The sequence below is a fragment of the Panicum virgatum genome, chromosome 7N (genome assembly GCF_016808335.1).
Source record: "Panicum virgatum strain AP13 chromosome 7N, P.virgatum_v5, whole genome shotgun sequence".
Lineage (NCBI taxonomy): Eukaryota > Viridiplantae > Streptophyta > Magnoliopsida > Poales > Poaceae > Panicum > Panicum virgatum.
The window spans coordinates 26,842,948-26,858,634 of NC_053151.1; the positions used below are offsets into that span (position 1 = coordinate 26,842,948).

The window sequence follows — 15,687 nt, forward strand, 5'->3', positions numbered from 1 at the left end:
GGCGCCGAGACGGCGAGGTCCAGTGAGAACGCGGCCGCCATGCTGCTCAGCCTCGTCGTGGCCGGGGGGCGAGCCGGCGGTGGTCAAGGTGCTCGTGGTCGGCGGCGCCGAGGAGGCCGTGCAGCACCAGCGACAACAACGACGGCGGCGGGGAGCTCGACCTCAATCTCAGCCTCTAGCTATGGAGTTTTCAACCGGGGATGCCGAGGTCGCGGTAGGCAGTGATGATGGCGTCGGCGCGGGTGATGGCGCCCTCCACGCCGACGGGCGACGGCCTCTGTGCTAGCTTGCTCGCCTGCCCGTGCCGTCGCGGCTCGCCGCCGTCTACCCGCCCGCCTGCGCCGCCTTGCCTCGCCGCTGCTCACCCATGCCGCGCACGGCTCGCCGCCGTCTGCTCGCCCTTGCCCGGGCCTTCGTGTCGCCGGGACGTCCGAGCCGCGTGCAGGCCTGCTCGCCCGCCTGTTCCGCCGCGTCTCGCCGTCGCCCGCGCCAGAGCTTCGCCGCTCCTCCACCAGAGCTTCGCTGGGGGGCAGTTGCCATCGTTGAGGCCTGGCCGCCGCCACCGCAACACCGGATCCAGCCGCGGTCTGTGGTCTCGACGTAGGCGGCTCCACCACCCCCGCGGGTCCTTCCCGTCCCCGAGGACCCAGACCTCAGTCCTCGCCGGCACAGACGGCGAAGCCCAGCCTCCCGTGGAACTCGAGGACGAGGAGTCGCAGCGGCGGCGGTCGGAGGCGACGCCGCGGCGGCGAGGAGGTCGAACGCGGCGCGGAGGCCCGCGTGGAACCGTCAGTCCGGGAACCCGGGGCCCGTGGGCATGCCGAGGGCGAGGATGGCGCGAAGGTCGGGCAGGAATGCAAACCCGAACTCGGCCTCCGCACGCGCGAGCTCCGCGTCGTTGGAGAGGCCCGGGAGGACGGCCACCCTCTTGATGGGCATTTTGTCCATTTCTCCCTCCCTCTTCTAAAAATTGATATTTTATTATTTCCCGTGTCCATTAGCAAATAGTCAAGGTTGAAAAATGTCCATCAGCAAATATGAATTTGAACGATGTCTTCCAGCTAAAATCAAAATTAAAAGATCTCCAGGAGCAAATTTACCCTTGAGTTTTGGGCGACCAACGGGTCTATCAAGACTTTTAGAGAAATCAGATGAAAAGTAAAGAGATCCATATAAATATTTATTAAAAATATATTTTGGAATAAAAAGGTATGAAAATTTGGCAAAATAAATATTCAAGCAATAAGCCATTTCTTTTGCTCTTTAGACTGAAACATTATATATTGATTGATAAAATAATATGAGTAGCCTAATTATGGGCTAGATACACAGCGGTTAAACTAATTTGAAACAAAAGACTATAGATTTCAGAAAGTTTGTGTATAGTAAGAGCTTCTCCAGTGGCGAGTCGATGCATCAGAGTAGAAGGAAGCCACGTCAGACGATGCATCAAACCGAACCCTGATGCAAATGAATAAGAAACTGAGTAATTATGTCTAGATGATTAAAGAATTCAGCTGTTACGCATCGATTTTGGTGAAGCACGTGACCAAGAAGCTGACAAGTGGGGCTGATAGCTTTTTTTACTCGCAGGAGTCGACTCATAACGATGCATCGACTTTTCTCTCTCCTTCTCATGATTCGATAGCTGCAGTGGCATGATTCGCTTTGAAGTCAGCCACGTCGGATGATGCATCGGTAGTTTTCCCTCACCGGAGATGGCCTAAGGCTGGCTCCAACAGACGGCAGCCAAATCCGCCAGCCATTTGCCCGTTTGGCTGGCGCTTAGACTTTGGCTGCCCAGCCATCTGCCGGGTGCATCCAACAGACCATGCTAAATGGCTATCACAGTTGGTTCGCGCGAAAGAACGGAGTCTTCCTCGCCTCCCCGCGCCGCCTCCCCCTCCGTCCCCCGAGGGCCGCCCCGCCTCCGGCCCCCCGCCTCCTCCCCCTCCGGCCCCAAGCGCCGCCTCCCCTTCGCCCCCCGAGCTCCGCCTCCAGATCCGGCGCGGGTGCGGCCGCCTCCTCCTCGCCAGCCGGGAGCTCGACATTGGCCGCCTCGCCTCGTCCGCCGGCTCGTCCTCGACTCGGACGGCTCCTCGTCGACTCGTCCGCCTGCTCGAGATCGCCGAGGTCGTCCCCGCCGGAGCCGCGGCTAGATCTCGTCCCCCGACGTCTTCCTCCTCCGCCGCGCGTCCCCCGGCGTCGGATCCCCGTGAGGCCGTGAGGGGGAGGCTGCCAGCGCCGGATCCGCGCGAGGAGGAGGCCGGATCCGCGCGAGGGGGAGGCCGAGGCGGGGAGGGCGACGACGGCGGGGAGGACGGCGGCGGGGAGCGCGCGCGGCGGAGTGGAGGCGGCGGGGAGCGGAGGGGAGGGAGGACGGCGGTTGCAAATGCCTCGCGTGCGTTCGGCAGCTAAAGTGGTGGTTCTCTCTCTTCCCATGTATTTTGGATGGACCGGATAGCTGACCTATTGGAAGCGCTATAGTAGCACCTGGCCATCCATTTTTGCTTTGGCTGCCGCTTTTGGCTGGCCTGTTGGAGCCAGCCTAAGGACACGGAACGAACCCAACACCAACTATTCCAATATCTTGGCATGTATACAAATATAAAATATATAAAGGAAAAAACAAAAGACATATACGTGACAAAACCACAATGTAGTCATCAACCTGGAGGCCACAGGAACCGGGTGCAAGGTGGTGTTTTCTCAATGAAGTCCTGATCAGACTGATTAGTCGAGGCTAGTCGGTAGTCTATTCATCTACCACCCTTAGCCTTGGCCTTGCAATCCTCAGCCTTAGCCTTGCGAGGATCAGGCTTTGGCTTGCAATGTTCAGGTTCTTCGTTGCAAGGTTTGCATGGCTTGGGTGGCGCCGCACACCACTGCCTTCTTGTCCTTTCATTAGAACTCTATATTCTCGATCGATGCAGAAGCAAAACTCTTCTGCGGCATAAAAGGAGTTTGTTAACTGACCTGTTTATTGATGCAAACACAGTTTGAGGGACCGAAACTGGCGACCAGAGGGGGGTGAATGGGAGCCGATCAAAATTTCTTCCGAAATCTGAAACGTCGGCCTATGTCCCAAAATCACCGCAAGCCCTCGAACCTAGGTCAGTGAGAATAGCTATGGACAAGCTATCTCGAAGCAGAAGACCCAGGTCGCAGCGCGGAAGCAAAGCGAGTCGAAACGCAGAACTGGACTGCAGAGACCGGTCAGACCGGTTGCACAGACCGGTTAGACCGGTCGGGCTGGGAATTCAAACTCCAGACCGGTCAGACCGGTTACTCAGACCGGTCAGACTGGTTACTCAGACCGGTCGCCACCAGACAGCTCGCCAACAAAGCTCCAAAAGTCAAATCTCGAGCAAACGAAGTCCAAATCCAACGAAACTTGGAGGAAAGCTTCGCATCTACCCCATGAACATATCCCCAAAAGATTAACAGATCATGAGAAATTAAGGGAAGATCAAAGAGAATTGGGGTTTTCTCAAGAACCCAAAAATCTTAATCCGTGAGAACTCGCGATTCCTGCGGGTTTGGCACTAGGCTAGATAGATTAGAATCGTCACAACGAGTCCATAAAACCACGAATCGAAGAACTTGACTCCTCCAAACACAAAACACCTCAAAGGAGGAAAAATCAAGTCCAAAAACACAAAGGGAAGGGGAGGACGAAAAGCTCAGCACACACGGGTGAATCTCAACACAATTTCATTCATAATTCACGGAGGAATTCACCTATACAAAGGCTAGAGCCGACCACACCATCATCCACCCTCTAAATCGATGAGATTAGCTATAATCTAACCTCCCTTTGCGTTGGAGACATTGGCCCTAACCTAGAGCAGGGGCAGGGAGAAGGAAAAACGAAGAGAAAACAAAAGGCTCAAGAGACTCAACCAGCCACGGGCTGGTGGGGGGTATTTATACCCGGCTGCTACGGCCAGACCGGTCTGACCGGTCCACTGGACCCGTCAGACCGGTCGGGTCAGCAGTACCCCGCTGTACAACCTCGATCGATGGCGGAGCTTCTTTCTTCGACTCGAAGTCTTTGCTGCGATGCTGCCACGTCGACGAAGATCCGGTCCGCGGTTTTGGAGGGTCCGCGAAACCAGGGTAGGTGGCCGGTTTTGAGAAAACCGCCAAAACCTCACGCGCGGGAAGATTCCCGCCTCCACGCTGTGGCCCTAGACGCCGTTCCCGCCTCGGCCTCCTGACGGCCCTAGACGCCGCCCGACGCCCGTTACCTCCTCGCCCACAGCGAGGCCCTAGATGCCGTTGACGCCCGTCGCCTCCGTCAGTCCCGAGACCGACGCCCGTGCCTCCACGACTTGGCGTCTTCAACCGCCATCCGCCTCCTTGGTTTTGTGGTGCAAACCAAGAAACCCGCCTTCCGTCGCCGCTTGCGCCCTCGATCCAGGAGTGGACACCACAGCTGTCGCCCGGTCCGAGCTCCGGTCCCGGCTTCCCTTCACCGCCGTCCACCGCACAGTCCATCGGCCGCAGCACCTCCACGGCAGCTCCCCGTCGACACTCGACGCCCGTGTACCTGCAATCCAAAGACCAAGCGCATGATCACACCGCACGGTTGATAATTCACTCATCACAGGCAGGATAGAGTACTCACATTCCTCACAGTTCAGATTTTGGGGAAAAAAAATTGGTGGAGACGGCATGCACAGCCTCTCCTCTGCAACCATGGTCCAGATGATTGCCACCTGTCCACCGAGACCATCGGAAGCCAGGCCTACATCTTGATCTACATCGGACGCCGGGCCTATGTCTTCACCCAAGTTCGGCTCGTCTTCTAGGCACCTCTTTCGTGTGCTGCCGCAACCGCTGCTAGAGGTTATTGCCCAGTTCGAAAGGCTGGCTGGCTGGGCTGAATCCGGCTGGCGGAGCCAGCCGGACGGCAGCCCAACCATTTTTGAAGTTGAATGGGGCCATCTAAGGACCATTTTGGCGCTGAATCGCAGCTGGTAGCTCCACTGGCAACGACGGTTGGTGGTGTCAGCCAGCCGCTAGGCTTCCCAACCCAGCCTGCCGAACAGATTCATATAATGTGTGCTGCCACCATATCCCGCTCCGCTTATATATCGACGCAACTGCTCCGATGGCAAAATTGAAATGCAGGTCGAAAGGATGCACGCAGGTACCGACGGCAAACGGTAAAGAGGTAAGCAGCACGACGAACACCCAGCTGGCAGCCCTTCCGGCAGCGGCGGTGGCGGCGTGCGGCACGCCGCTCGCAGCCCACCACATGGGCAGCAGGGACCGGAGGTAGTGCCGCCGATGGAGGCCACTGCAATAGCAGATGAGGGAACCGGGAGCACGCAGCGACTCGCATTTGTGGGGGCTGCAGGGATTTGAAGCTTTTGGTCATGGCCCTCGTTGGCACCTCAAGCTTCTTTGCATACCGTCTCCACCAGATTTTTTTTCCATTTTTTCAGCCTTGTAGCCTAGTTTCACTCTTACCAACGATGGTTTAACTGCTTGAAGGGATGAGGCATCAACAAATAATGATGGTTTAACTGCACGGTTATTATTCTGTGTAAATCTCACCTTGCATATGACTGCACGGTGTTTCTCAAAACTTTTCATATTAAAATAGATCATGTGGAGTTGCACAAGAACTTTGCAAACCTTCGTCAAGATAAATGTTGTCACCTTTTTATGTTTTCTTCTGATTTATAGTCCAAGGCTCTGCTAGCGTTTTCCTTGTTAAGATAGGTCCGTTGCGACGATATGAACTTTACCATCTGTTTGGATACCTTAACAACTCAAATAAACGGAATTGTCACAACTACAAATAAAGGAGCTACAATTCATATAAAATTCATCTCCATCCGACTTCATATATGATTTTCCAATAAATTTGTTGTTATAATTATTATCGTGATAACCATGACTATGCTTGACATGATGAGCTTCCCTGGGCGGCGTGCCACAAGCAACAATCGAAGCTAGGAGCGCATATTCAATCGAAAGGTGATGGTCCAATGAATGCTCGAAAGATATACAGAAACTCTGTAAAATTCTGATTTCCCACGAGGATGTTTGCATATGGCAGCCACCACAACTAACTTACCGTGGACTGATGGTCCAATTTTGCTTTCGGAAATGCTAAGATTAAGACACAGATCATGACACAACACCAACCCAAAGGCAACAGCACCATTCGGTAGCAGCCTAGCAGGTGATGGCCATGTGGTACACCATTACAATTACTACAGAGTTGGTGTGATCTCGATTTCATGGGCTAGCTTTATTTTTTTCCATCTGAAACGACAGGTGTATGGCTAGCGCGGTAGGGAGCCCATTATTGTAGGGATGGTGCATGGCTACCATGTCATGTCCAAGACTCCGAGCTGACTTGCTGGCACCATTGTTGATAGCATGGAAATTGGACTAAAAAAATCGCATTATCCCATCTGACAAGTGTGTTGCACCTGGTGTTGATGAAGCGATAAAATAGGAAATTTGGATTCCTCAACTTACTCAATAGCCAAGTTCGTCCCTCAAATTTAGAAATATCAATTTAGTCCCTTCGTTAGGTCAAAATCGTCTTTGTACTAATGTGATATCAATCAAGCTAAGCCGGTCAAGCAGACGTATGTAGGTATTTATTGCTATTGTGATATCTATTGTGTACTTGGTAGGTCATAGTTATATCCTTTCTGTTAAGTTGAATGTTTGGAGTGGTCATAGGGTTTGTTGTTCACGCTTTTAGTTATCGGTTTCCGACCGTTATCGACATGTTTCCGATCGAATTGTTTATGTTTTCGATATCCCGTATATCCGATTCCGCTTTATCGACCGAGTTTTTCCCTTTCTATTTCCGTTCATGAATAAAAATATGAAAACGAAAATGATTAGACACTTTTCCCAATGTTTCCAACCATTTCATCCCTTTAAGAGTCATCCCATCTCAACCGAAATCAAGAGTACGTTCCAAGTGGGCTCGGATTGATGCAGGATAATTCAGCCAAGTAACTAGCTAGCGAAGCATTGGGCTGCTTGCAGCCTGTTGCAGATGTGCTGCATAACTACTTATTAGTAATATATATATATATATATATATATATATATATATATATATATATATATATATATCCATTATTAAACCCCGCAACAGTCCATTTCATTCATAACTCACAAAATGCCTCATCAACTCTAATATCCAGAAAGCACAACTCGATGACAAACTGCTGTCACGCTGCCATATTTCGTAGTTGTTAGGTTGATCTCCTACTAAATAAGCCCAATGGCATTTTAGGCCCTTGATCCGCGCCCTAATCGGGGGCGTCCAACCCTTAATGGTTGGTGGGCCCCCGCTGTACAGCGTTAGATTAAAAGGGGGTGAGGGGCCGGGCACACAGCACGAGGTTCGCCGCGCCGCCAGCACCCTCACCCACATCCCTAAACCCTAGCCGATCTAGAGGGAGCGCTGGATCAGCGGGAAGCCCCACCTTCATCGTCTTCACCGCCGCCAGCTCTGTCCCGTCGTCGCCGCCATCGTCCACGACGCCATCGCTCCGGCATCGACTTCACTGCACCAATCGTCGCCGCCTTTGAGCGGATCTCCATCAACGAACCCATGATGGCCGGACCAAGCTCTTCTGCAGGCATTGAAGGTCCTATCTCTCTCTCTCTCCCTATCTGTGTGTGTGTTCTTGTGTAGATCTAGAGACTCTTGTACTTGATGAAAAGAAAAGAAAGTTGAAACCTCACTGATCTGTGCACTAGTGTGATTCTAAAGCTAACAATGGTATCAGTCACCTAGCTAGCGCATAGATCCAGTAGGGGAAAACATGATTCAAAGACGAATCGAAAGAAACCAAGAACAGAAATGGCAAATCGGTCATGGATCGAAAAAGTGCCAAACCCTAACCCTAGTCAAAGAATAGAGACGAGGAGGCTTACCTGGGCTCTAGTCGCCAGCACATCAAGGGCACCCGTGACGCCGGTACGCCGGCGCACAGGATGGACCCGCTCCGCCGCTCGTTTCCTCCGCCCAGAGAGCCGCCGGCCGTGCGCGAAATAAACGGGGGAGGAGAGAAAAATGATTAGGGTTTTGGATGGGGAACCGGCCGCCAGACGGTTTTGTTCCTCCAAGAACACCGCCCAGCCGTCCGATCGGCGTGGACGTCTGAGATCGCCCCAGTGCGGATTGGGCTGGTTTTCGGCCCAAGAGGGCGAAGGGACGCGTCGCGGCGGGCTGAATTGGCAGCCCGTCCGTCAACTGTTGGGCCGTGAGCCCAGGCGGGCGCGGATCGCCCAGATCCGGGCCGAAAGGCCGTTTGGGCCGCGAGCACAGTCACGATTACCTTAAGAATTTCGTCTTTATTCAGAAGCACTTTCTTATTATTTTGTGAATAGTTTTGATCTCTATTCAAATTTGAACCAATGAGATAATTTGTTTAGAGAAAAGTAAAGTTGTACAGTCATATTGCTTCAGAATAAATGTGTTTTTCACATGTTTCCGCTGCAAAGGTTAAAGTTTTTGCTCTCTAATTTAATTCGAACCAACGGGACAATTAAATTGTAGAGCATGTTTAAAAAAAGATTACTTGAAAAGTGCATTATGATATTGTTATTTTCTGACCAACGTTGTTAATATCAATGTCATAATTTTTCGTATAGTTCTTGTGCATTTATTTCTATTTCTGCCCAACGGTGATATAGATTTAATTGCATAAACAGTTGTATGTTCTATTTTTGACCAACGTTGGAATTATTACATGCAATTATTGTTATTATGTTCTCACTATTTTTTGAAATTTTCAGCGGGGATGAACTTGATGGGATTCATCAATCACATCCCAACTTTAAAAGGAGACAACTATGGCGAATGGATCAAGAAGGTTGATCTTGCTTTCGTCTGTGGAGAGGTGGATGAGATAATCACCACTCCAAAGCCCGCTGAGCCACCGGCTCCAGTGAGAGAGGAATCTGACACTGATGCTGAGTGGCAGGAAAAGCAAAGGGACTATGCTCCTTTAAAGATGGCTTATGATCTTCAAAAGATAAAGTGGAATAATGCCAACAAGAAATGTGTGGCAGTGATAAAGAACACAATTGATCCTAACATTTTGGGTTCAATTGGAGAGTGTGATTCAGCTGCAGAGTACCTTGAAAAGATAAAGAACCAGTTTACTGGTTCTTCAAAGACTTATGCCACACAGATCATAGAGCAGTTGGTCACAAAGAGGTACTATGGCAATGCCGGTACTATAAGAGATCATATCATGGGGGATGTGCACCTTGAACTCCAAGCTCAAACCAATGAACTTGGATCTCAAGGAAGAGTTTATGGTGCACCTGGTATTCGCCTCTTAGCCAAAAGAGTTTGCAACGTTCGTTGTAAACTACAACTCACAGCCAGAGAAGTGGAATATGGAAAAAGCAATTGCCATGTGTGCGTAAGAGGAAGATAGACTCAAGAAACAGAATGGTGGGTCTATCAATTTTGTGAATAATAACAAGAAAAGGCTTTTTCATGCTGCTTCTTCCTCTAAAGCCAAAGACAAAGCCCCTATGCCACAGAAGTATCAGCAACAGCAAAAGCGTCCTCCAGCGCAAGATGAGTGCTTCCACTATTTTGACAAGGGGCATCGTAAAGCATATTGTCCCAGCTACTTAAAGATGATAATGGCAAAGAATGGTGAGAATGTAATTTCATTTGTTAATGAATCCCTGTATATACAGTTTTCTAAATCTACTTGGTGGATTGATTCTGGTGCAAATTCTTTACAGGGATTCCGTTCGACAAGGACTACGCTAAGAAGCGAAAGACACATTAAAGTCGCGAACGGAGTACAAGCAGATGTGGAAGCTGTTGGCGATGTCTCCCTCGAGCTAGTTAATGGTTTCATGCTTGTATTAAAAGATGTTTTATTTGTTCCTTCGCTTCAAAGAAACTTGATCAGTATATCACGCTTAGACACATATGGTTTTGGTTGTCATTTTGCGAATGGCAAATGTGAACTATGGTTTGATAATAATTGTATTGGTGATGGTTTCCTTTACAATGATCTTTATTTACTATCTATGCGTGATAAAGTGCATTCTGTATGTGATGTGAATGTAAATGAATCCTTGTCAGAGAAAGAAATAAAGAAAAGAAAGAGAACTCAAGATACTTCATCGAAATTATGGCACTGTCGTTTAGGCCATATTTCGAGTGGGAGAATTGAAAGATTAGTGAAGAGTGAAATTCTTCCTCAGCTAGAGTTCTCTGATCTTGAACAATGCGTTGAATGCATTAAAGGAAAATTTGTAAAGCAAATTAAAAAGGGTGCCAAACGAAGTGCAGGAACATTAGAAATAATCCACACTGATATATGTGGCCCGTTTCCTGTGAAAAGTATGGATGGCTATGATTCGTTCATAACATTCACAGACGATTACTCCCGCTATTGTTACATTTATCCAATTAAAGAAAGATCTGAGGCATTGGATAAATTTAAAATATTCAAAGCTGAGGTTGAGAATCAGCTTGACAAAAGAATTAAAATAGTAAGATCAAACCGTGGAGGAGAGTACTACGGTCGACATACCCCTTATGGACAAGTTCTTGGACCTTTTGCGAGGTTTTTACAGGAAAATGGTATAGTTGCCCAATACTCTACACCGGGGGAGCCTCAGCAAAATGGAGTAGCTGAAAGGCGCAACCGTACACTAATGGATATGGTGCGCAGTATGATGAGTTATTCCACATTGCCATTGAGTCTGTGGATGGAGGCGTTAAAAACCGCCATCCATATTCTCAACAGAGTGCCAAGCAAATTGGTACCCAAAACGCCGTATGAGCTATGGACAGGAAGAGAACCCTCACTGACTCACCTACGGGTCTGGGGGAGCCCAGCTGAGGCTAAAGTGTTTAATCCAAATATTGGAAAATTGGATCCCAAAACTGTAAGCTGCCATTTTATAGGCTATCCTGAAAAGTCAAAAGGTTTTCGTTTCTACTGCCCAGACAGACATACAAAGTTTGTAGAAACGAGACATGCTGTCTTTCTAGAAAGTGAAATGATCAGGGGAGCATGGTACCTAGAGAAATTGACCTTGAGGAGAAGCGGGTGTATGTGCCTACTCCTATGATTCAAGAGCCATTTTTCTCACTACCTGTTGATGCTGCACCAAAAGTTCCTGAAATAGTGACGTCAGTACCTTCTTCGGTTGTTGCTGCGCCAACTATTCCAGATATTTCGGTGTCAACACCTGTCGCAACTCCACCCATACCAACAGTGAGCGAAGGTCTGGAACCTGTCATCCAGGGACCGCCTGAACCCGCGGTTGGACATGAGGAGGAGGAGCTACAGCCCCTTATGGAAAATGTGCCAGAAGTTGAGGCACAAAATGTGCCACAAGCAGTGGCACTTAGAAGGTCACAAAGAGAAAGAAAATCGGCCATTTCTAGCGACTATGAAGTTTATAATACAGAAGAGGTTCATATGGAGGGTGATCCCACTTCATATGAAGAAGCCATGAGAAGTGTTCACTCATCTAAATGGCTAGAAGCTATGAAGGATGAGATGAAATCAATGAGTTCCAATAGTGTTTGGGACTTAGAGGAAATTCCTAAAGGAGCCAAAACAGTAGGCTGTAAATGGGTCTACAAGATAAAACATGACTCCAAAGGGAATGTAGAAAGGTTCAAAGCACGACTCGTGGCAAAAGGTTTTACGCAAAGGGAAGGGATAGACTATAACGAAAATTTTTCTCCGGTTTCATGTAAAGATTCATTCAGGATTATAATGGCATTGGTGGCTCATTATGACTTAGAGTTACATCAGATAGATGTAAAGACGGCATTTCTTAATGGGGATCTGTATGAAAATGTTTACATGGCACAACCAAAAGGTTTTGTCGTGAAAGGAAAAGAACATATGGGGTGTCGCTTAAAGAAATCCATTTATGGATTAAAGCAAGCCTCTAGGCAGTGGTATTTAAAGTTTGATGAAACCATAAGGAAATTTGGGTTTAAAGAAAATGAGGAGGACAATTGCATTTATGCAAAGTTCAGAAGTGGAAAATTTATTTTCCTGATCCTATATGTGGATGACATTCTACTTGCTAGTAGCGATGTTGGTCTGCTACTGGAGACAAAGAAATTCTTGTCCTCAAACTTTGATATGAAAGATCTCGGTGAAGCTTCATTTGTTTTGGGAATTGAAATTCACCGAGATAGAACAAAGGGGGTATTAGGACTGTCACAAAAGGCATACTTAGAAAAAAGTTCTAAAGAAATACAGTATGCATATGTGCAAGCCTTCACCTGCTCCAATAGTCAAGGGCGATAGATTTGGGAAATTTCAATGTCCCAGGAACCAGTATGAGATCGATCAAATGAAAGCGGTTCCATATGCTTCAGCTATCAGAAGTTTACAGTATGTTCAAGTTTGTACACGCCCTGACTTAGCATTTGTTACCGGGATACTTGGCAGATATCAAAGTAATCCAGGACAGTCACACTGGATCATGGTAAAGAAAGCAAGGCACAAAAAGCCTCATGCTAACATACAGAAAATCCAATTCCCTAGAGATAGAAGGGTACTCAGATGCGGATTTTGCGGGGGACATCGATGACCGAAAGTCCACGTTCGGTTTTGTGTTCACACTCGCAGGGGGAGCTATATCGTGGAAAAGCTCCAAACAAAGTGTCACTGCATCATCGACGATGTATGCTGAATTTGTGGCATGTTATGAGGCCTCGGGGCAGGTAGAATGGTTAAAGAAATTTATACCTGGCTTAAGAGTGGTAGACAGTATTCAAAGACCACTCAGAATGTACTGCGATAATGAACCAGCAATGTTTTATGCTCGTAACAATAAGTCAAGTGGTGCTGCCAAACATATTGACATAAAGTTTTATGTTGTGAAAGAGAAAATCCAGAATCACTCTATTACACTCGAGCATATAAGTACAAAGAAAATGCTTGCGGATCCGCTCACTAAAGGCTTACCACCCAATGTGTTCGTGGAACACATAGCCGGCATGGGCTTAAGGGAAAGCCTGTGATTTCTGGAGAATAAAAAGGGCCCAAAAGATAAAGAATTTATTTCAAAACTGTGATGTGTGTGGTAGCTGTTGAGTCTATCGGTCTTGGACCGTGATGATAAAGCATGCTCTATTCATTAATCTGTGATGGAACAACTAAAGGAAAAGTTTCAGGTTAAAGTATAAAGTTAAAGTACAAAGTGAGATTAAGGGGGAGAATGTTAGGTTGATCTCCTACTAAATAAGCCCAACGGCATTTTAGGCCCTTGATCCGCGCCCTGATCGGGGGCGTCCAACCCTTAATGGTTGGTGGGCCCCCGCTGTACAGCGCTAGATTAAAAGGGGGTGAGGGGGTGGGCACACAGCACGAGGTTCGTCGCGCCGCCAGCACCCTCACCCACATCCCTAAACCCTAGCCGATCTAGAGGGAGCGCTGATGCAGCGGGAAGCCCCACCTTCATCGTCTTCACCGCCGCCAGCTCTGTCCCATCGTCGCCGCCATCGTCCACGACGCCATCGCTCCGGCATCGACTTCACTGCACCAATCGTCGCCACCTTTGAGCGGATCTCCATCAACGAACCCGTGATGGCCGGACCAAGCTCTTCTGCAGGCACTGAAGGTCCTATCTCTCTCTCCCTATCTGTGTGTGTGTTCTTGTGTAGATCTAAAGACTCTTGTACTTGATGAAAAGAAAAGAAGGTTGAAACCTCACTTGATCTGTGCACTAGTGTGATTCTAAAGCTAACAGCAGTGAGTCGCACTAGATTTCATTTGCTTCACGGCTCACGCCACTACCCTAGAACACAGCAACCCAATGTTGACCTAGGATTGGAGGATGGATGCATGTGCATCAGTGCATGCATGAACAGCATCTATCTATCACCGACCAAAGACACCAGAGAAATCCAAACAGATTCATAGCTTCATACTCCTCAGCAGGAGGACCTAGTGACAAGAAGAGAGCTTCATCCTTATTCTTTTCCAAGTACAGCAGCTGTATACTATAACACACACAATTAAACACGTACAATCTTCGCTTCTGCAGCTTTTGATTCCAGAAGCAGCCGTGAATCCGGGCATGAAAACATATGATGAGTACATACAACATGCATGTTAGAGCAGATTACTTGGTCTTACTATACAGACCGGCCGGAAGAATTCACAGAGATGTGCGTAGACGAAGTGCATGATGATCGTCAGGTTGCAGCAAGCAAGCCGCCCGGCCGCCAGCGCGCCCGCAGCAGCATCACATGACAGCGCAGGGGCCGTCGGGTTGCGCATCCTCGCAGCAGAAGTCCCGCTTCTAGCCGCGGCACTGGCACGGCATCCAGGGCGGGCACGGGCACGGCGGCGGAGGCACCGGACAGCATACCGGTGGGGGCGGACAGACCGGCGGAGGCACGGGGCATGGTGCCGGCAGGCACGGGCGGCACGGCGGCGGAGGCACCGGACAGCAAACCGGTGGGAGCGGGCATACCGGCCGAGGCGGGGGGCATGGCGGTGGCGGCGGCGGCGGCTTGCAGGAGTGGCACTGGCAGGGGCGCGGCGGCGTAGGGCAGCTGGACGGACACGCCGGCTGCGGGTATGGGTAAGGGCACGGGTACGGATATGGGTACGGGATCAGCTTGCACTTGTCGGTCGGCGGTGGCGGCGGCGGCGACACGATCTCGATTTTGGTGAAGAAACAGCCGGCCTTGCACCGGAGCTTGCAGCAGAGGTCGATGGCGTCGAAGGGCCCGGTGACGAGCACCTTCTCCTTCTCGTACACCACCTTCTCGAAGACGAACCCGCAACGCTCTGCGTGCAAGCGTGAGTGATGAGTGCGTGGGTCAACCAGCAGACTAAATTTGATGCGATTGCGTCGGTAGCTGTCATGTGTCCAGGTCACTCATCGTCACCATGACAACGGTCATCCAAGAGTTTTTCTGATCGGAAGAACATGTGGGTCATCAACGACCTAGCTAGTGTCGATGTCAGCTTAATTTCTGCTACTACGCACCTTGGATGCAGCAGAGGATCTTCTGAATCTTGCTTCTGCAGCTGCAGCATGACGGGTCCAGCGTGATGGCTACCGTCGGCATCTCTGCAGGACAGGAGCGAGAGACCAACAAGACATGCATGCGTCATTTTTCAGCAGAATGACCTTAATGCATGGTTTCCAAAACTCAAATTAAAACAGAGAAACAAAATCCAGCTCTAAGCATCTATCGACTGGGTCATCTATGACTATAAGTGACAGAGAAACTAATTCACGCTCACCCTCACAAGGCGATCTTCAAGAAATGCAGGTTGCTAACCTAGCAACTGGAGCAGATACAGAGCATGGGGCAGTCTTATCGGAGAAAAGATAGACCAGTGAGGTGTGTCCATGGCCGTGCCTGTGCTGATATATGTAGACCACACGACCGAGGTTTAGACGAGGATAGCTTCTCCAGGTTGGCTAATAATTAAAAGCAATTTATATATATAACTGGTTGTTACATATCTCCAATTTTAGTATTACTAATTGGAGGCTTATTTTAGGCCTCCACGTAAAGCCACCTAGAATCATAGATGGACACTCTACAAAAATCGATCCGAGAAATTCTCACAAAAATCAGAAACATTCAATCATAAAAACTCTAATTATAATAGTTATTGGGCAGCCCACCACATGGGCAGCAGGGACCGGAGGTAGTGC

General features: G+C 49.2%; 1 protein-coding gene across 1 annotated transcript; it reads right to left on the reverse strand.

Annotated features, from left to right (window-relative positions):
* Positions 1-13,908: 13,908 nt before the first annotated feature.
* LOC120683376 (protein PYRICULARIA ORYZAE RESISTANCE 21-like) lies at positions 13,909-15,441 on the reverse strand. Its single transcript, XM_039965453.1, has 3 exons — positions 15,267-15,441; positions 15,007-15,090; positions 13,909-14,804 (listed from the first exon to the last, which is right to left on the reverse strand). The coding sequence occupies exons 2-3, from the start codon at positions 15,086-15,088 to the stop codon at positions 14,311-14,313; spliced, it is 576 nt and encodes a 191-aa protein (XP_039821387.1). The 5' UTR covers positions 15,089-15,090; positions 15,267-15,441; the 3' UTR covers positions 13,909-14,310.
* Positions 15,442-15,687: the final 246 nt, after the last annotated feature.

Coding starts and splice junctions, on each gene's coding strand:
- LOC120683376 (XM_039965453.1), bottom strand. CDS start 15,088: ATGCCGACGGTAGCCATCACGCTGGACCCGTCATGCTGCAGCTGCAGA. Junction 14,805..15,006: donor GATCCTCTGCTGCATCCAAG/GTGCGTAGTAGC, acceptor GCTTGCACGCAG/AGCGTTGCGGGTTCGTCTTC.